Source organism: Typha latifolia, chromosome 9 (genome assembly GCF_019914945.1).
Source record: "Typha latifolia isolate L0001 chromosome 9, TyphaL0001v2, whole genome shotgun sequence".
NCBI classification, from domain to species: domain Eukaryota; kingdom Viridiplantae; phylum Streptophyta; class Magnoliopsida; order Poales; family Typhaceae; genus Typha; species Typha latifolia.
In genome coordinates, this window is record NC_133094.1 from 8,463,477 (window position 1) to 8,486,649 (window position 23,173).

Consider the following 23,173-nt stretch of genomic DNA (forward strand, 5'->3'; position numbering starts at 1 on the left):
TCCAGGTGATGGAAAAACAAAATACAATCTTTTGAGACGGTAGAAGCAAAAGTAATAGGATTAATTCACAGAACTAGAAAACTTTCACCAAGGTTTGATACCCACCTGACAAACATAACTTTATTGTTTGCTAAATGATACTAAAAAACGTTAATAAACAACAAATATTACAATTTTCATTTCTGGGTACCAACATATCAAAATGAAAGCAATGTCTCAGATCTAGCAAAAAGATATAAAGGCCAACAGTCTAAGGCATGGAGAACCATTCTATTATCAACTAACAGATTACAGGATGATCTCCTCTTGCACGCTGACACCGAGGGTTTTATTTGGGAGAACTATGCAGTTAATCACCACAACTTCATCTTCAACTGACACAGCTTCACCTGCGAGTGATTAAAAAATATAATTTACTCACACAAACATGTATGTATCTCATGGAATTTTTTTTTCTTCTTTTCTTTTATAGATGCAAAAGAGTCAGAAAAGTTATAGAAAAGTAAGCTTGTACCGAGGATTGTAATCCCAAGTTTTGCATTGCAGTCTCCCTCACCCTGAAATGTGTCATCAAACATTTAAAGCAACATTGAACCAAAAATATGAATCTACAACTTACATTATAATTGATTAAGGGATAAATAAGGATTAGAAATTTTAATACATAGGGCGATAAATGAAGATTTATTCATGTGGTTATTGTTCTTGGAGCATATTTCTGTAAGGCAAAGAAAGGTTGATGATTCAATTATATCTTGGCTAGGAATGGAGAATTTCAAAAGGAAATGCAATTGAGACCTTAATCATGAAAGAGATTCCAAGACAAAATGGAGGCAAATAGGTTGTGTGGAACACTTAAGGTCACTTGGTACCAGTATTTCATCAGAATTGGGCCTAGCCCACTCTATATTACAAAAAAAAAGTAAAATTGTTGCATCAAATATCTGAACAATAAAGCAGATCTGATACCAACTTATATTCTTTCTGACTGTAGCACTATTATTTATAAGTTTTCCTTTTTTTGGAGAAGACAATTTGCGGAAATCAATTAGCGACTTTTTTAAAGCTTGGAAACTTCATGGTTGCCAGCAAGTAGCATATTTAAGCATTGACAACCTCATAGGAGAAACTGCAAAAATGCAATAAATTTCTCCTGTGGACACTAAACAGTAAATAACCTGGTATAAGGCATTTCCTTACACTACTTACTAGAGTGCAGCTTCACCGTCTTGTGTGATTTTTTATAAGCAAATTCTCAGTCAATTCAGTGATCATGCTCCACGTTTAATTGCATTAAAGGTCCTTCATTCTCACATAATAAATTATTTTTCATGAAAAACAATTGAGCATAAAGTAGCCAATGGATGATGCTTAAAATGGTTAAAGTGGCTCATGTTGGATAAAGTGCACCTAGGTTTAAATTCGAACAACACCAATTTAATTGGAACACCATTAAGTTCCCACTTCTCTTAAAAAAAATTTGAGCATAAAGTATCTATCAAAGAGAACATTCCAGAATTCTCAGAGCAAAAGGAAGAAAAAGGGGAAGAGTGGAGGGAGGCTTGCCTGTGCACGTGACCATTTTCCTATAGATGACTTCCACCCAACAATAGAATGTATAACAACTGCATTTTCCTGTCATGAATGGAGTCATTAATACCATATCTCCAGAAACATTTTCATTCTCACATTCATGTCAAAAAAATATAACACCTTAATTTCAACATCATCTAGAATGATGCAGCTGATGAGCCTCGCACCAGCTCCAATACGAGCATTTGCTGATATTGAGACATTGGGGCCGATCTGTTCCAAGGAAACAATGTTGTGAAAAGCGCCCACAGTATGCAGGTGTATATACGGTCTATCAATGCAAATATTTATAATAAGTTATATATAATTTACATATCTAGTGTATTGAATATTTTAGCATAACAAGCTAATAACTAGGTACAAGTTGCAAAGTAATATATAGACAATCATTTTTATATTATTCTATCCACTAAGGAAGCTACTCTCTAATAATATAATTACTTAATAAGTATTTGTAAGTATGATAAGTTGCACCAAACAAAATTAATCAATAAAAAATTATTATGAAGCACTATAAATTATCTCAATATTATGGCATAGCGCTTTCATTCGGATATGAGGATGCATATGCATATACATACGAGGTCAAAATACAGTCATTGGTGGTAAATATGAAAATGCATATGCATATGCAGTCCAGGCAGTTGGCCCACCGCGCTTATGAAATCATTTTTCAAAACAATGCAAGGAAAGAAGCCTTTCGAGAAGATGAAATATGTCGTATTTGTTATTTAACAAAAAGAGAACAAGAAAAAGAGAAGGGAAGTGAAGTGAAGTGAACTCTAACAAAGGCAATAACTAGTAGAGTTCAATTCTGCCAAGTTGGAATACTTGCCTCACCCTTTTAATTGAGCATATGAATTTAAAAGTTAAAATTTTGAGATTTTGCATTGAAACCTATATAATGGATATTTGATCTATAAGGTCTAAAATCCTAGATTGAAAAAAATGGAACCTTCTTATCTATCTACTGAAAATTCTTACAAGGCAACTAGAAGAGTGTAAGGCTACTAATTAGGGAAGGCTACTAATTAAGTAATTAGGGATTAGGTGATGCAAAAGAAATGACTTTCAAAACTTAATATCTCTTAATGTATAACATTTCTATAGTGTTGAGCATATCCCTTGTTTAAGTTTATAGTTACACTTGAATACAAGAAAATTCTTGATATCTGCTTCACGAACAATGTCCTAGAAATTTACACGAAATTATAAATTTATACACGTAATACATACATGGCATGCATATATATACTTTATAATATATACTATGCATAACATGTATATACCTATGTAACATAAAGGGTAAGTACATGTTTTCTGTACACGTACTACAAGATACTTTTAAACATGACTGAACATGCATGACATATAATGTCTAATTACTAGGAGGCCCAGTGCATATCTTAAATAATAAAGGGATAGCTTAGTTTTATCCAAGAGTCTCTCTTACTGTCTCATCTCGACAATTATAACTTGTAGGTCCTGAGACAGACATAAGATCTCAATTTATGAAATTGATAGATTCATATAATGCAATTTTAGCATAAAACTGGTTTGACCATTGTTGCAGTAGTAGATAAAGTAAGAATGCCTGACCAATATTTATTTACATATATGACCTTAATTGTGGCCATTAACAATTAAAGAATATACAGATTCATCCTAAAACACCAGTATAAGTGTAACTACAAGTACAACAACAACCAGACTTTTAAGCATTAACACCACAGCAGGATGCCTAATATTAGAGAAAGTTATCAATAAGATTCATCTCAAACCTACTTATACATCAAAAATAACTTGTTAAAATTTCCCAAGAAACACTGAGGGGTTGCATGGAAGATAGTTATCCTTGAACCCTAACTAAGCTCAAGAATAGAGATAAAAGAAACTACCTTTGCACTTGGATGCACTTTAGCTGATGGATGAATATAGACATCACCTATGATGGTGGCACTTCTTGTGCCATCACCTGCTGCTAATAGATGAGGAGAGGTATGGCGAAACTGGGAAAGGTACAGCGCAGAACATTTCAAAGACATCCTAATCATAGACAAACAATTGATTAATAGTTCAACAGAATAAAGAAGGAAACCTAGATCTAAAAATTGTTTCTACCCTGGAGTCTTGATCTGTTCCCAAAAGTCAAGTGTCTCATATGTATAGAGTTCTTTTTTCCCTGCAAGAGGAGACAAGATATCCTGATCCAGTCTGACATAATCTGTCGGAAGAGCTCTGTCAAAAGTAAGAATCAGCATAGATATATTAATAATCAACACACTGGAAGAGGGGGAGAAAAAGAATTTGTCGAAGTCGTAAATTTCTTAGTATACTTTGAACTGATTATTCATGCAAAATTTTTGAAGAATACAGTAAAGGACAAAAAACTAATATCAAATCTTCAAAATAAGAGAGCATTTCTCAGATGCATTTGTAGTTCAGAGCATCATCTACTATAGTGCTGAAACAGCCAAGAAGTTCAGATTCAATAGATAAAGAAACATATCACAATGTTCAAAAGCATCCCACTGATAATAGTAACCTCAGATGGAGTTTTGCCAGGATGAAAAGGAAAGATATTTTATCCCTAGTATCATGGAATTTTATAGGATTTCCCTGTCACAAATCACAGAGTCCCACGATACAAACATGACACTGAACTTTTGTGCCTTTACGGCTCGTCCATATTATTAAAAAAAAATGCATACCGTATCATGCAAAAACAGAAAAACAAAGTAAACTACTTTTGCAACATGTTCTTTATTTGTCTTGGGTTATAGTTTGTGTTTTCATAGCTATTATTCACATATGCATACTGTTGCAATGTAATAAGCATAAGTGCACCCTTATCTATTGAAACACAACAATGAAGTACAAGTGTGGAAGAAGAGTATGTGTGAGAGATAGAGGATACAACTAAAAATAAAAAAAAAAGGCAACTAAGAATATCAATTAGACAATTACTAATATCTCCTAAATTAGATGCATTTTAGATTCGGCCTGAATCTTCAAAATAGAGGGTAAAACTAAAAATTAAAAAAAAGGCAACTAAGAATATCAATTTGTGAGAACCAGAAAAAAAAGGGGTCGCACGTATAGTGCACATGCGCCCCTCTTCACTTCTCCTTCGCAGTTACGCGATGGAGGAGTGGCCGAGAGATTTCAGCCACTCCAAATCCAAATCTGATCTCAGATTTTGGTTTAAAAATATATCATATAAATTAAAACTCTAACCCTAGTATAGGAGGTTCTTTCTTTCTCTCTCTCTCTCTTTCCTTCCCGTCGGATCACCCACTGTCAAGTCGGATATCCGGAGCACTGCCTAAGCGAGCGGAGCCCACTCAACAACTTGCAGGCAACCCCTCTCTCATCCCTCATAATTAATTTAAGTTTAATAAGTTAGGATAAAAATACCTATTTTCGGGGCAAAGTGGAGTCATCGGTGAATCGAGTCGATCTGCGGCTTCGAGTCACTGCCGCTTGTGTGCCGGAGTGTCGTGCCATTGGCCTCGTGCCATAGAAGTGCTTTCTTAGAGCCCTCGTGGCTCAGATCACCACGACCTTGAGTTAGGAGCATTGGTCGTCATCGGCGGCCTCTCCTTCACCTCATGTGGTTGCCATGGCCGCGATCGTGGCGGGAAGAATAGGGTGTGGCCGGTGACCGCCGACAGCGGTGGTGGTCGCCGGTGGACTCTCTCTCTCTCTCTCTCTCCCTCACGTCGATCTTCTCGAGGAAGAAGGGTGGGGAGTGGGGAGTGGGGGGTGGGGGGTGGGGGGTGGGACTCGGGTTAGACCGAGCCAAACCCCTCCCCTTCGTTTTTTTCTAGTTGTAAGTTTGGGTTGGATTTCGAATCCAAGACCCGACCCGTACCTTATTCGCAAATGAAGGGTTGCAAGCTAACACGTAGCCCAATCCATTGCTAAATTTTTTTTTGCTGGGCCTTGGCCCAGCTCGTTTAATCGAAATCTTGTGGGCAGCCAACTGCAGCCCAACCCAATCCAATGGACTAGAGATTTCAATCGTTTCAGCTAGACACAGGTGAGTGGGTTCATTTACATATTTATTTTATTTATTCATCTTGTATTTTGTGTTTTTTATCATATAACATATAATTCAGTGTGCAAATACATTATTACATTTTTGTTCATTATTATATTCTATGTGCAAAATATAAGACCCACTACATTGCTATACTTAGTACATATAGTCATTTATATGATGGAAAAATATAATTGATAAGTGGTAAGACTTTGAGAACAGACACAGACTAGATATTTTTCGTGCATCTTCCTGTGCTGACTCAAAACTACCTTAAAATCCAAGAGACAGTCCTATACCTGATCAACATATGATCTGTTTAGGTGACTCTGGTGCGTTTAAAGAATAGTCTCATGCTAGATTAGAAATCTTATTGAGGTGACTCTAATCTTTCTCTATGGTTAGTGGAAAAGACAGGATGAGTTTATCATATAGTGACACCTCTTAGTGACTCTAACTAGATTAATTATAAGGAAAAGACTTGAATGCATATCAAGTTGACTTGTAATTGATATGGATTCTTAAGAACAGTCCTAAGTTGAGACATATGACTTTATTATTAATATTAAAAAAAATTCAGTATATGGACACGAACCATATTATGAGATATGATTTGCTCTGTCATTACTTGTATTGTTATTACTATTGTTATCATAAGCAAGCTTAGTAGGATTCCCATTTTCTATTATTGGACTTGTATTTTTTTTAAAGTTATGTTATAGATTCAAATTTATTTGGTTTTTGAGTGAATTCCACTCACTGAGCTATATTTGTTGACTTATGGGTTCCCTCTTCTAATATTTCAGGTGCTGATCTACATGGCGACTGAACGAGATGCACCGGGACCTCACCTCCACTTACGATTTTACTATTTTGTCCATCGGTTGTTTTAGACATTTTATTCTAAACCATCTGTTATACTGTTTGATTGGTGACACAATATCGATGACATAGGCATTTTTTTATTATTGGATTATAATTATTAGAGTTAGTTGTTCATAATTTAAATTCTTGTTATTTTGGGACTTAGAAAAATATTAGTTTAAGGCTTCGTGTATCTTTTAAAATGCATTGAGGTACATGACCGGTCATGATTCCAATTTTGGGTCATGACACAATTATTAATATCTCCTAAATTAGATATACTTTAGATTCGACCTAAATCTTCAAAAAATTTAGTTTCAGCCGAGTTTCGATCAATTCGGCCGATACAACCAATCTCAGACCGAAACCAATCATCATACTAGTTTTGGGTCCGGATCGGGATTGGTAATGGTTGATCCCATTTCAGATCAACCGGTCCGACTCGAGATTGACTGATTTTGGGAACCATGTTCCCTCTAGTTCCATTTGAGTCTTTGCTAGGTTGATCAATTCCATCCTTTACTAGATATTCCTCTCATTTTGATGATGTCCCAACTATTAATGTGATACAACCATTATTTCGGGTACATAATGGTTGCAAGCATACTCATGGAAACTAAGTGAAACAGAATCCAATCAGCTGAAACCAGCTGAAATTGTTGAACCTAAAATAACAATAATACCAAAGCTGCCAATTGGAGAGCTTTGCAAAGGAAATCAAGGTATAGGTAATGTTTGCACTTTGCAGAGAAGAACATGAAACACAATGAGAGAAACTTCTAATATATACCATAGATGAAAAATTCAGATACATAAGATAGAGCATAGTAATTCTTAGGTACAAAGAGAGACATACTTTGTTGCCAATTGGAGAGCTTCAAAACTGGACACACGGCGCAAATTAGCTGCAATATCAGAAGTAAAAGAATTGGATTTGTTTCACATATATACATACACACAAAAGCACAGAAGAATACTTAATAAGAACAAGAAAATTATCCTACCCAAGTTTATTGGTACAGATTGGCAGTCAGATAAATTATGCAATACACCTACCACATGCAGGAAGTGACTTTCATCTCTTAGAAAATAGAGGCACTTCAAGTATCGAGCCATAAATCTTGCTAATGCATAATTTAGTCTTTGGATCCCAGTCCTATGTCTTACACCTACTAAATTCATTTGACAGAATGGAACTCCTGATGAATGTTGCAATATATGATTGTTGTCACAAGTATTGCGCCACTATTGCCATGAGTTAATTCAGTACTCCTAGGCAGATTAGTCCTGATTAAATTTTAAAATGTTTACCTCAAGAGTGAAACCATACTGATTGATTATAGATCAAGCAATACATTACAATAACTCCAGGCGACTCTTAACCTTCTTTTAGAATTGAAAGTTATTTATTATTTCTCAAGGCCAAGCTGTAATAACCAGAAAAAAAATATATAGATATATATAATCATCATGTGCAGTCCAAGTGACCCACCTCCCTCTCCTCTCACCCATTACGTGACGAGGAGGTGGCCGCAAAATTTTCAGTCGAAGCAGTTGGATTCCGAATTAAATTTGAATCCTAAAAATCTTTTCCTATAATACCCTGGATCCCCCTTTCTTCTCACACTAAAAACCACCTTGTTCCTCCTCTTCAGAGCACCGCTAGAGCAATTGAAGACCACTCTGGTACTCACCCGTAGTCCTCTTCCACCTTTCTATGACATTTATTAAATATTGAGAGGTTCAACATATTGAAAATAATACGCATATTACTGGTTATAATTTACATTATTATTCTTTGTACATCATTATTATTGTTTGTTATGAGCATGTTTAGTACATAGGATTCTACTTCATTAAGCCTTAGATTCATTTTAAAATCATGCAAATGAATTTTGGATTTATTCCATTCATTGAGTTATAATTGTTGGCTCATGGAATCTCCCTCCTCTAACTTTTCAGTTAAAGGCCAACATGACGGGACTCTGCCTCCACATAGGTTTGTTCTTCAACATTTAGTTGTATTAGTATTCATGTTTCTAAAATTATATGTTATGTTACTTTATTTGGTGGGACATTAGTAGTCACCTCTGGACACTGTAATTACTTTTGGAGTTTTATTAACTATTGTCTTAGAGAAAGTAGTTCATATTAGTTTACAATCTTCCTTTTTCTTTATTATTACGAGGAAACTTTATTGGGATGAGAAATTCCAATATTGTTCTCTTGTTAGTATGAGCCCAATATGGAACATCACTGGTTAAGAATTAAAGATGTCAAGATCTATCACCTACCTATGCAGCCTCGGACTCTAAGAATTAGTAATGGGTTAATTAAAACTCAGTAGTGTGCCCAATCCACTTATTGCAAAGATATGTCATCTCACAGTTGTACCAAGGAGATGAAGATAATAGAGAAATCCATAGATAAATATTTTAGACTTAGGGAAATCTATAATACTACTAGCACCTAAGTGCACTCTCCATAAAAGAGGCATCCTATCTTGTAGAAAGAATGTGCACCAGACTTTTAGAAATTACCAGGATTCTCCTACATTTATCACAACAAGTAGTCAAGTACCCAATATTTCTATCTCAACAAAGTAAAATTATAGACATACTTAAATAAACTCTTGATGTTGTAGAAAGCTAGCCAATTTCACCAAGGTTTGAAAAATCGGGATTAGGATCAATATTTAGAAAAAACGATACGTATCAGTCGTATCGGTTGCCCGGATTGGGTCAAACTTTTTTTAATTACGTAAATTCTAAATATTATTTAAAATTTCAGAAAGATTTCTAAAAATTTAGAAAAAAAAATGACAAAAAAATAAGAAAATAAAAAAAGAAAAACTATGATGTAGTAAAAACTGAAAAAAAAAAAAAGATTAGAGAGAGTGAGTAGAAGAAAACTGTAAGAACCAAAAGAAAAAAAAAATTTAGGGGTTGAGAGAGGAGGGTGCACGTGCTCTGCACGTGCAGCCCCTCCTCTCTCCTTCTCCGGCACGCGACGAGGCGCAGAGAAGACCTCATCTAATCTGAATCGGATTAGATTTGATCTTTTTTTAATCTATAAATTAAAACCCTAATCCTCTCTCTCTATCTACTTAACCACCTCAGCCCCCTTCTCTCTCTTCTTTTTCCCTCTTTCGCTTTCTTCTTCCTCACTATCGGAGTCACGCCGTGGAATCAGCCTGCCGGAGCGCCGCCGGAGCCAGCAGAAACCACCACGTGACTCCTTAGTAAGCCCTCTCCCACCTCTCAAGTTTAATTTCAATTTAATTAAGTAAATTAAAAATACCTAATTTGGGGGTTCTTCGATTTTGCCGACAAATTAGGCTGGCTGGCGGCTTCAGGTCGCTGTCGCTCCATCTGGAAGCATCTTGCCGTTGGCCTCGTGCCGTGGGCGTTCACCGTTGGAGCCCTCGTGGCTCCGGTCGCCGTCAGCCATGGGATCGACCACCGTTCGCGGGTTCTCCTCCACCTCGCGAGGACGGTGGCACCATGTGGGTGTTGGGGAGCTGAGGGTGTGGCCGGCGAACCGTCGCTGTGGTGGCCGCCGGCGTCTTCGTCTTTCTCTTTTCCTCTCCCTCTTTTCCTTTCTCTTTCTCTCTCTCTCTCTCTCTCTCCCCGGCTTGGAGAAAACAGACTCGGGCAACCCGAGTCTGGCCTTTTCCCATTAAGTGGTTGGATTCGAGTCGGGTTGGATCCGAATCCAAGGAACCTGACCCGGTTCCATTAGTTAAGTTGGATTCGGGTCGGGTTGGATCCAAATCCAAGGAACCCGACCCGGTTCCATTAGTTAATTAGATTGGGCCTTAGGCCCAATCCATTTAAGTGTGGGTTGGGTGGGCTGCGGGCCAATTGCAGCTCAGCCCAACTAATTTGGGCTTATTTTGGCCCAAATTATTAATTTTTGAGTTAAATTGTACGAATTTTTTTTTATATTTTTTTAATTAAAAATGTTATTGTTGTTTATTATTAAAGGTGGTGATTTTTAGCACGTGAGCTAGGAATTTGAGATTCAGTTGTCTTGCCTAGACTCAAGTGAGTGGGTCCACTCACATATTTATTTTATTATATTTCGTACCTTTGTCGAACTATGTAAATTTTCTGTGTGCAAAATTATTATTTTCATCCGTACTTGCAAATTTAATTATTACATTTTTTGTGTGCATTTAATCATTATACTTAGTGCAACACCATACTATGCAAATATTGAAATTAGTGAAAAGAAAAACGAGACTAGTATTGGTACGACTTAGAGAACAGTCCCGGTATAAATCGCTTGCAATTTTCCATGGTGACTCAAGTCTATCTAGAAGTCTAGGGAAAAATCCTAAATCAGATCACTGCGGTGACTTTCTTAGGTGACTCTGGCGGAGTTAGGGAACAGTCCTGGGATGAATGAGAAATTCCTAGGTGACTCTAACTTCTCTTAACGGTTAGTGAAAAAGACAAAATGTGTTGATCACATGGTGATACTATCTGATGACCCTAACAGGATCAACTATGAAGAAAAGTCCCGAGCGTCATCTCGAGGTGACTTCTAGTTGATGTAGATCCACAGGGTTTAGACCCATTGAGATATTTGACAATATAAATATTGAAAAGATATTAATACGTTGAAACTGTGCAAGATTACAAGTTGTGATTCTCTATTATTATCATTGTCATTATTTAAAGAGCATGCTTATTGCAAATTATTATGAATATTGTTGCTTTTAGTTTAATTTTATTCAGCATTAATATAATTTAGAATTTATTTGGTTTTCGAGTGGACTCCACTCACTGAGCTATAGTTGTTGGCTCATGGATTCTTTTTTTTGTATTTATTTATCTATCTCAGGTAATAGTCAGCGAGGCGACTGAGCGAGATGTACCCGGACTCCACCTCCACTTAAGATTCACCTATTTAATTTTCTGCTCTTTTGGATTTTATGCTTTAGATTAGAAGATTTATTTATTTTGTTAGAGACTCAAAAACAATAACATTATTTTATCTTTATTGCAATTAGTTTTAAATTTTAATAAAGCAGATATTCATTTTATTTATTTAATTGCTATCGTACTCGTAGAAAGTATTATTAAGGTTTCATGTATCTCAAGCATATTGAGATGCATTGCCGGTCATAATTCCTATTTCGGGTCGTGACAAAAACCAAACAAAAAAAAGAAAAACTATAGTGCTGTGAAGAAAAAGAAAAGAACAAAAATAAAGATAGAGTGAAAGAAATGAAAAAACTAAGAGAGAAATAAAGAAATAAAATTAATTATCGGAGTTTGCCAGAGTTCGATTTGTGTCGTTGGAGTTCGTCAGAGCTAGATCTCTCCATAAGAAAAACAATGACTATATAGTAAGAAGAGAAAATGAGGAAAAATGAGTGAAAGAGAGAACGAGAGAGAGTGAGAAGAAAGAGTGAAAGAAAGGAGTGAAAGAAAGGAGTGAAAGAGAAAGAAAGAGAGAGAGAGTTTGGATCGGGATTGGGTTTGGCCGATCCCGCCAATCCGGCGAACCATGAATTTCACCATCCTAATGATAATAAAAAGTATTGCCAGCAGAACATCTAGGGCTCTTTGTGCAACTTGTCATGCTTTGGCTTTGGTATCATTTGTAGTTAATTCACTTTGTAAGTAACAAAGAAAGTAGCCTAGTCGGTATCAGAGCGATCTGCTCCACCACATATACAGCAGCCAGCTTATCTCCTGATGGGGTCATACCTTGCATTTTGCTGACTAATAATCTATCTAGCCCAAGCATACCTTGATTGACCATGGGAAAGCTTTACAAATAAGACAAGAAAGGGGTGACTCTCACAGTCGACTATCAAGAAGCTTGGTTGACCATATTGGAATCAAAGGAGATACTTCTGCAAGTGTCACAGCTCCATGTCTTCGTACTAAACATCCTGGCTTAATATACAACTACAGACCACCACATGTATTCAAGACAAATAATAATATTTGGCAGTATCACAATCCCTTATTTCAAGAACTTGTTAAGAAAAATAATTTGATAGAGAACTGAGCCCACAAACAAATTGGAATAAAACAAAACACCGAAAACATAGAAAACCAAGAAAGCTTCACCAATCATAAGTTCTGAAGTGTGTGCACTGTATGATTAACTAAATCAGAAAGCTAAAAATCAGCAGAGTTGAAACCACTATACCATTTAACAACAGATCAGAAAATTTTGATGTGTAGTTCATATTTACCTATCTCTTTCCTCTGCATAAAGACATCCTGGATAGCACTAAAGATATCTGGAGTAAATATATAGACGCCACAGTTTATGAGATCACTTACCTGCATGAAAGGAAAACATGGAGAGATATCACTAACTTGTTGGAAGCCAAATGCATGGGGATGTTATACCAATGACATAATAGACTCTAAGGATAATAGTAACATGATTATGAAGCCTTGTACTTACAAAAGTTTCTGGTTTCTCTGTGTAATGTAACAGTTCTTTTGTGACAGGATCTGCTACCAACTCACCAAATTGGTTGGCTGACTCAGCAGAAACCTGAGCAAGAAAGCAGGTAGAATATGTTATGCATGCTTGATAATTGACAAAATCAAACAAAAAAACAGATGTTCACTGCTCTCTCACCTTTATTACTAAGACTGTACCCATTCCACCATATCTTTTGTGAGCCTCTGCATTCATGAAGTGCAATAAAGCAACTCTGGATCAGTATTAAACAGAAGACTACTAAAAGAAGTAGGCTCCACTGAAACACTTGCTGAAATTGGGGTTTCTTCAGCAAAAAATGCGATGATGAAAGTTCCATCACATTTTAGTGATCTGATCCAATAGAATCATTTTCATGAATAGATATATGCGCAAACTGATAAAAGAACAAGAAATTGGCTGAAAAATGCTTATACTTGGATGTTTGAGACATGCAACTTAATTTTTTAATTATAAGATAATGATTTTCAGTGCATCAAAACTACTAAGCTACTGAATGATGATTAGTAGAATAGCAAATTACATTACACACTCACCAAGCATTTCCGGCAGTGGAAAGCTACAGCAAACATCACAGTTCAGCAAAACTATATGAGACTGCACAATCAGAAAGTAAAGTTTTTAATAAGGAATGCTGCATAATGATCAGGTGAAACTTTTCTAAAGAGGAAAATGAAGGAGAATCTTGGAAAATATCCCACGACAGCAAAGGCTAATTCAAAACCACATCAACTTTCACTAATCAGCTAATTTCATAAACATGCGTCCCTATGAACGAGGCTTCAGCCTACTTTGGTTCTGGGGAGGGAAGATATACGCAGTCCTACCCCCAATTTTGAAGAGGTTGTTTCCAAGACTTAAACCACAACCTCTGGGATGCAAGGGACAAAACCTTCCATCACACCAAGCTCGTTTCACAAACCCAAAATAAACCAGAGAGAGCTAGCTAAAATAAGTCAACAACAAAGAGCACAGATGTCAAACCGGGTTATCTTCCATTATATAGTCTCTGAAGCTGTAAAGTCCTCCTGCTGATCCATGCGGTTTGTCTTCCCTCAAGTATCTAAAACAACAATAAAACTGATGAATTTAACATCTAAAAGAAGTGAACTTTCTCATCTTCCTTAGAAGATAAGCGTACCTAACAGGGACCCTGAGCTCATTGGAGATGGAAGACACATAGAGTGCAAACTCCCTCTCCTCGTAGAATCCAATGAGATATATCTGTGCTAAATTGGGGATCTACAATTTTCAAATCAAGAAATAAGCAAAGCATCACCAAGGAAGTGAATTCTGTAGAAAGTATTCAAAATCAGAGCTAGGATTCGTACTCTCCGACACGCAGAGATTGGATGATGCACCATGGGCTGCCCTGCCAAGGGGAACAAAGGCTTCGGGACATTCAAAGACAAGGGCCGAAACCGCGTACCTGCATCAAAGATGAACAGTAGCCAAAAACCTCAAAAACCCATCAAAAAAATCTCAGTTTGGGAAGAGACGTGCGCCTAGATCTCAAAATTACTCACCTTTCGTTGGCCCACCAACCATTATCACCGCCACCACCCGTTCCTCCGAGCTCCCCATACCTCACCGACTGAGAAGTCTCCACCTACTACTCTCCCACAGCAATTAGATGCGGAACGAATCAGACAAATGTGAGAGCAAAGGAGAAAGAGATCGCCGACGCAAGATTCGAAGAGGGTTTAAGAGATTGAAAAAGAGGAGAAGGACGAGTCGTGTTTCAGGCGGATTGAACGTTTAACGCATGGGTTAGGAGATGGAATTGAGCAGGATTCCGTAGAGAAGGAGGTGTGAGAAGAAGTTATCAGAAACGGAAGCAGGCGGGAGCATGACATGTTACCTTCCGATCCATCCGCTCCTAGAGATTTGTGCGATGGCAATTGGCAAAGATGTGGACTTTTTTTGTTTGTTTGTTTTGAGGCATCCAATAGAGATGGAAATCTATACTTGGAAAAGAATATTCTAAGGATTAATTCAAATTAGTCAAATACTTATTATTTGTAATTTTCTCAACAATTGTGCATTTTCTAGAAAAAGAAATCTATTTCGGAACTTATAAGGTAAGAAAATTTTAGATAAATTACAAATTTTAGAGCCATTAAATTACTATAATAGTTTTTTTTTTTTTTACTATAAGATCTTTTTTTACAAAAAAAATTAATTACTTTTATTGTCAAATTTAGATAAAAAATATGACAGGCAAAATGATACAAATGAAAGTTTATTAGATAATTTGTTTTAATAGATATGCCTCAAATAGAGGTAACTTGTAAGTAGAAAGATTTTCAAATAAAACCTTACATTTTAGTGATTTTGTATTTAATATCTTGTCTAGAGTCTATTCACTCATTTTTGCATATTATTACTTTAACTAACAACCTTTAAACTTAGAGTATAGTTTATTTAATTCTTCAAATGAAGTTAGAAAATTAGCTCTAAGATTTTTTTTCTAACCAAAATTATTAACTTTCCTTGAAAAAGTATTATTGAAGAAGTTTTGGACTTTATAACGGTGCTTAAGTAAGTGTATTTTAGATGTTAAATAAAAGGTTAAGAAAGGAAGAAAAATGCATTGTTGATATTTTTAAAGAGAAATCTATCTCGTCTTTTAATAAAATTATGATTTACACCTTATATTTTTCCTATTTATAAATCGAGCTTTATAATTTAATGAATATATATGGACTGTATCATTAGATTAGTTAGTTAAACTTAAACTTAAAAAATTATGAAAATATCATCAATCAAGTCATACTAAGAATATTTTAGTCATTTTAGAAATAAGGACATTTTAGTCGGTTTAGAAATAAGAGCATTTATCATTATAGAAATAAAATATCTCTACTTAAAGAAATAAAATATCTCTACTTAACGAAATATTCTTACGGTATTAGATCAAATCTAACATAGAATCTTTTCTGCACATATTTACTAAACTATATGGCTCGATTTGTACATAGTAAAAATATAGAGTGTAAACCACAATTACGTTAGGTGTTAAATATAAATTTCCATATTTTAAAAGGTTATTCTTATTTATATATTATTTTCTTATAGATTGGTTACCTCAGGTTAACCTTGCGTGTGATATAAAAGTTAGGTTTCAGTTATAAATAGCTCAAAGATAAGGTGTTAATCATAAAATGACTAATTTATATTTAAATCCAAAAGAGAAAATATCAATATTAGTAAATGATACCATCAAGATCTAAAACCTAGATTTTTTCCCTTTCTTAGTATAGTTGGTAATCAACTAAAGTTAAATCTCATAATCCCTATGCCATGTCTTATTTAATTTTACATAACTTCTTTAAATGAGAGAGAGAGAGAGAGAGTGACAAGTGAAATAATTGCACAAATTGAATGTGTCACTTATATCCACTGTATTCTATGCAGTATAATCTATTCTCAGATAAAATTATTGGATGTAATTTATTTTTTTAATACATGAAGGCAATTATATTATCATAAAAATAGTGAAAAAAAATACCTCAAAGTATCTCTAGGGAGATACTTAGGTATCCCTATACTTCTTCTAGGGGAAGAAATCCTCTTATTTTTCCAGCTACCTAACTAATTGGTTGACTGGTTAGTCTCTCTATGGTAATAAAAAATAAAAAAAATATATTTGAATATTTTAAAATATGAAAATATTAAGGAAAATGGGTTGTTGCTTCTAAGGAATATATATATATATATATATATATATATATAGGTGTCTTGCAGGGAAAATGTGAATCAACACTTCTAAGTTTTATTTGAGGATGATGTTATTATAGTTATGTTCATGAGCTTAGATTGTGGCTGCTTTGGAAGCTAGGTGTGTTACATCATGTGATGTTCTTAGGACTTTATTTGAAAAGTTTTATGAGTACAAGAAAAAGTACTACCACCCCCACAATAACTTTGAACCCATTGGATCATAAATTAGTGGATGCCCTAATACAATAGTGGGGAAAGGATGATGCAAATGTCATTTACACTATTAGTGGACCCATAGTAGTGCCAATATTATAATTATATTAATTTGGCATAATCAGATATCTTCTTCAAGGAAGGGCACAAGCAGTAATGGTCATACCAACCAGCATGAGGCACTTGCTAAATCGGCGCATAACCGACACGTGGCATAAGGAGTTCCAGAGGACACTCCTCTTCTCGCCTTCTATAGATTGTTGTAAAGCTATCATTGTCGCCATCGCTACTTAGATCCATTTTCCAAATCTTTTTAATTTTGACTCCTTTAGATCATCTTCCTTGTTTGTCCTAAGGCACGATTGAGAGAGGAGGGGGCAAGGCGGAGCTTGACAATAATAGTGGCAACTACAGAGCTTGATGACAATGACTATGATGTGAGGGCAGCAAAATATAGTCCCCACTCTCTCTCTCTCCTCTTCTTATTTTTTCCTTTTTTTTTCTCATGACATGGTTAGCAAGTGTTGCGACACATGTCACATGTGCTTAGTGCTAAATGGTCTCGCCTCACCCTACATTAGACTGTTTGGACAAGAGTTCCTACGGCATTCCTAGGAATGTCATGCCTAAGGATCACATGCACAATGCAGGTTTGCTGAGTGACCAAACTTATGTTAATGTCTATGGTATAATGCCAAAGATATTATGAGGGAGGTGCTTTGGGGAGGTTTTCCTTATATATTGCTAAGCACTACCTTATGACATTAGGTAATCTTTATGACAGAGTATGCTAATGATAAGGGATTGTCTAACTTAGCATGCGATGCTAGGCTAGAACTCTTGCTTGGTGGAATTATGGGATTTGTAAGGCTTTAACATAACAATTAATGTGATACTCTTGCAAGATCCTTGGAGCTGGTATAACACCCATAAAAAAAAGTGTTAAATATATTTTACCCCTCTAACAAAACAATAAATGTATTTTGGTCATTTTGATGTCATTTGATTAAATTTATTGGAAAAACTAATGCTTTCACTTTAGTCATAAATATAGAGACTGATTTGAGACTTTTTAAAGTGTATGGGGGCAAAGTAATTTTGAACATAAGTATAGGAGCGTAAAAATATATTTAACCCCAAAAAAATCAGCCACTCCAACCTCTCACAATTAGTTATGAGATGTGAGAGAGATTGACACTGGAGTGGAGTTCGGACTCCACTCCCCCCCTATAATCCTCCCCAATCTAAACCTTTTCTATTCTGGCCACCTCTTCCCCTTCGCCTTTTTAGCTCTCTCTTCTCTATTTTGTGCCATTGAGAAGCTCGACAAACGTTGCAGGCCACCGAAGCACCGACGGATCAAATCAAACCGCCAATCTGATCTTAAGTTAGTCCCCTATCTCTCCTTACAATTAATTTGATTTTTGCCTCGTAATTATAGTTAATTCTAAGTTTTACTATCTTTGTCTTCACCGAAGAAATTTACTAGTCGACGACTTTGTGTCGACCACCCATTGGTTCAAGAAGCTTTGTCACCTTACTCTCTTGCCTTGAGTACCATGTTTGGGTACCCATGGGATGCGTGGGAGGCTATGTCATGATATCTCCCATTACTAGTTTCTTAGCTTACTTACGGCTATCACCACTAGTGGTGGCCTTACTCGTTTGTCTTGGTCGACTCCAAAGGAAAGAGATTCTTGGCTATTCTAAAGCAAAGAGAATCTTGGCTATCCTAAAGCAACCAGAAATTAAAGAATTAAAAGTAATAATTAAAGTGCAAAGCGAGTCGAGTCAATCGAAGCGGGTCAGATCATCCATCCACATTAATGAGTTAGGTTGCAATGAGCATAGTAGCTATGTATAATGAACCATGAATAAGATTAGTGACATCTAGGTATGAACTTATAATATATATTGATTTACTTTGAATTTATCGGGAATGTCGCTTAGATGTGCTCATTTTGTTCATGCGTCACTTTAGAGGGAGTTTCAACCCCACTAAATAAGCCAACTATTGATGCCTTAGTTAGCAGCATAGAGGCTATTGGACATTTGGACATTTTGTTAGGTAGTAGGAACGACTTATAAATGAGCATATCTAAGAGCAATTTACCCCTACAACTATGATGAACTAATCAGGTGGGCAGTCGAGTAAGCTTGCGTTTACTAAGCAAATTGATGGTGGGACATCATGGTCTTTGAATTAGGGCTGTTAAGCTCGACGAGCGGCTTAGGCTTGGGTCAGGCTCGGCTCGGCTAAATCAGAGCTAAGCTGAGCCCGAGCCGCTAAACTGGCTCAAAATTAATATCGAGCCAAATCGATAGGCTTAGTATAAAAAGGGTGCTGCCTTGTCCTCTTCTAGTGCTGCCTCGTCCTCCGCCACGGTGCGCCTCCTCCTCTTCTTTTTCTTCAGCCGCGACTCACCTCCTCCTGCTCCTTCTTCTTCTACAGCAATGGTGTTGCCTCCTTGTCCTTCTGCAGCAGCAAGTAGCCACGGTGCTCTGCCTTCTCCTCCTCATCCATCTTCTTCTTCTTCTTTGGCTCGACTTGGGCTCAATTTGGCTTGGTCTGACTCGATCTAGCTCGGTTTGATGATAAGCTCATTTTAGGCTCGGGTCGGCTCGAGTTGAGCTAAGCCGAGATTGAGCCCAATTCTAAGGCTCAAAATTAATTTCGAGCCAAGCCTAAGCCGGAGTCGGCTCGCTCAGGCTCAACTCATTTACACCCCTTCTTTGAATATATATTTTGAATATAAGCAAGTGGACATGGCATGGAATCTAACTTACACAAAAATACTAGAGAATGCAAGGATATCTGAGAGGGATCTAATTGAGAAGTAATCACTAAAGTCAAAGTTCATGTCACTTTGTTGGAAAACAACGTGGAGTCAACTCAGGTTTAAAGGGATTTACTGTGTTACACCCATTGAGATTTCATCCTTATGCTGGAGGTGCCAACTCTAGTTCTACCTCAACTAAATCTAGTGGACAAATTTTGAGTCGTCCCAGAAACCTATCTACAAGCTAGCAGTACAAGACCTACAGTGAGCTCATGAAGTGTAGTGACTGATACGAGAATCCTAACCAATTTCAAGTATAAAGATTTGCTTCAATTGTGGTCACAAGGGTCACCTATCTCGAGGTGTCTTTGACTTGTTTTAACTTTCGATAATTAGACATATCTATTCCCAGTAAAGGTCTCTAGGGAGATCCATCTACTCTGACTACTCGCATTGCTTCCAACTTTGCCCTCATTAAATAGTGAAAATAGCAAATCATATTATGCATTTAATACAATTTGACATTTAGTAAATTCTACTATTTTATTAGTTTTTGTCTCGAAAAGATACGCACAATAATAAATATTTACTCTCACGTAAAATAATTATGAATTAATTTTTGCGTATTAGTTTGACCTTTTTTTATATATTAGTCACCTTTGCCACCTTTGCCACAGAAGAAATACGTATAATAATAAATATTTACTAATTAATACAAACTATGAATTAGGTAAATTAACCATGGCCTACACTAGTACGAACTATGAACTAAATAAACTAACTATAAAATTCATGAAAATATAAGTATTTCATAATTATGAATTACGTAATAAAATTATTAAATAAAAAAAAATTATAATAAAAATATATAACTGTTTAATAACTATGAGTTACGTAATAAAATTAAGAAACTCGTAAAACTATCAGTGCTCAAGAACTATAAATTACATAATGAAACTGCATAAGTATAACTACAGACCATTTCTAGATCATTGGACCTGAGAAGATGTGGATATCAAGTTTCTAATCATTTAGTTATTTCTACTTTAAGAATATTATCTTCCTAATCTTATCTATACTATTTTTAGCAAACTTTTACACGTTGTTTGAAGTAAATATGCACCCGGCATTAGTGATAATGAAATGAGCTTTTAAAAGTTTGAATATGGTAATATCTTTCTTACTTCTCCTTTTTCTTACTATATTTCAGAGTTATTTTACGCAATTTATAGTTACATTTACGGAACTCAAAGTTATTTTTACATAATTCATTCTTCCTTCTAATATTTAACTACGAGATGCATAAAAAAACTATGAAATAAGTAAAAATTGTGAAATACGTAAATATAACCATGGAATATGTAAATATAACTATGAATGACCTAAATATAAATATGAATTGTATAAGTATAGTTATGAATTGTGTAAATCAACTTGCATTACACTTAAAAAAAGAAGGAGCGAGAGATTCTATTCAAACTTTTGAAGACTCGTTTTATTATTACTAATACCTAGCCTTAATATTTGCCAAAAATAGTAGGGATAGAGATTAGAAAGTCAAATATTTTAAGAGTAGAGACAAGTAAATAATTATAAAAACTCGTCACTTGGTTTAGTGTTATCTTATGAATTTGCAGTTATCTTATAAAGTTATTTAAAGCTAAGAGGATATCTACTTTTCTCTCCTAGAATAGAGGAATTTCTTTATATAGCTTACGATTTAAAAGTCCTGTCTTTTTTTTAATTTTTTTAAATTTTAAATAAAAGTCCTGTCTTTTTACAAAGGCAGGACAGTAGCAATGAAATGAATATATATATATATACACGAGTGAATTATAGAATTATATAATCTTAGAAAGAGATGTGCTGAACTTAATGCATATAGTAGTGTTTCTTTTATATGAGATGCTTGTATAAAATTAGTTTGGGTAAAACAAGACAAAAAGGATGGAGGAGTGAGAAATAGGAGAAGAAACAAAAGAAGAGTAGAGTAATATATTTTAGCATGAGGGGCATGCATAGAAAAGTAAAAGAAAAACAAATACGAGATGAAACAAAAAGAAGAGTATTGTTATAACATTTTTCTTTATTGATGCAATGTTCTATCCGCATTTAATGAGGCACTAGATAATAAAAGAGCAAATTTAGAAGAAAAAAAAAACCTTGATTTGTAGGGAAAAACCAAAACGGGCTTGATCAATAGAAACAAAATTCATGTGTTTTTCATGCAAATAACCCTAAAATATAGAATGCATTTGAAACTTTAAGATTATTTGTTTACAAATTGTAAGAATCGAAAAAAATGGTTGAGAGCGAAGGGTGCACGTGGAATCCAAATCTAATTTAGATTTTGATTTTAATCTATAAATCTCTCTCCTTAACTCCCATCGGCCACCTTCTCTCTTTTCTCTCCTTTATTTTCTTCTTTCTCACCATCGGAGTCACGCAGGTGGAATCAGCCCACCGAGTGCCGCCGGAGCCATCGGAGACCACCACGCGACTCATTGGTGTGATTTTTAGCACGTGAGCGAGAGATTTGAGATTTTAGTTGTCTTGCCTAGACTCTAGTGAGTGGATTCACTTATATATTTATTTTTATTTTATTTCGTACCTTATCAGACCATGTAATTTTTTGTGTGCAAATTTATTTATTTCATCCTTACGTGCAAATTTAATTGTTATATTTTCTGTGTGCATTTAATTATTATACTCAGTGCATCGCCATACCTTGTGCAAATATTAAATTTTAGTGAAAAGAAAAATAAGACTAATATTGGTACAACTTAGATAACAGTCCCATATAAATCATTTGCAGTTTTCCGTAGTGACTCAAGTCTATCTGGAAGTCCAGGGAAAAGTCCTAAATCAGATCACTGTGATGACTTTCTTAGGTGACTCTAGCGGGGTTAGGGAATAGTCCTAGGATGAATGAGAAATTTCCTAGGTGACTCTAACCTTTCTCAACGGTTAGTGGAAAAGACAGAGTATGTTGATCAGATAGTGATACCATCTGATGACCCTAATCGGATCAGCTACGAAGAAAAGTCTCGAGCGTCATCTCGAGGTGACTTCTAGTTGATGTAGATCTACAGGGTATAGATCCATTGAGACAAATTATAGTATAAATATTGGAAGGATGTTAATATGTTGAAACTGTATAATGTTACAAATTATGACTATCTATTGTTATCATTATCATTATTTAAAGAGCATGCCTATTGCAAATTGTTATGTATATTGTTGATCTTAGTGTTTATTCAACATTAATAAAATTTAGAATTTATTTGGCACTAAGCTATAGTTGTTGGCTCATGAATTTCTTTTTATATTTATTTATTATCTCAGGTAATAGGTGACTGAGCGAGACATACCCGAATCCCATCTCCACTTAGGACCCACCTATTTACCTTTCCGCTCTTTTAGATTTTATGCTTTAAATTAAATGTTAAATTTATTTCGTTTAGAGACTCAAAAACGATGA

The 23,173-nt window shown here is 35.4% G+C and overlaps 1 protein-coding gene across 1 annotated transcript; it reads right to left on the minus strand.

The window, feature by feature from the left end:
- Positions 1–93: 93 nt before the first annotated feature.
- LOC140794922 (uncharacterized) lies at positions 94–14,923 on the minus strand. The gene is made up of 16 exons (XM_073147203.1): positions 14,838–14,923; positions 14,503–14,588; positions 14,308–14,405; positions 14,118–14,218; positions 13,961–14,039; positions 13,513–13,573; positions 13,115–13,161; positions 12,935–13,027; positions 12,717–12,807; positions 7,356–7,404; positions 3,715–3,831; positions 3,492–3,639; positions 1,714–1,806; positions 1,567–1,635; positions 515–557; positions 94–389 (listed from the first exon to the last, which is right to left on the minus strand). Exons 2-16 carry the CDS (start codon positions 14,558–14,560, stop codon positions 289–291), a joined length of 1,248 nt encoding a protein of 415 aa, XP_073003304.1. The 5' UTR covers positions 14,561–14,588; positions 14,838–14,923; the 3' UTR covers positions 94–288.
- Between the last annotated feature and the right edge of the window lie 8,250 nt (positions 14,924–23,173).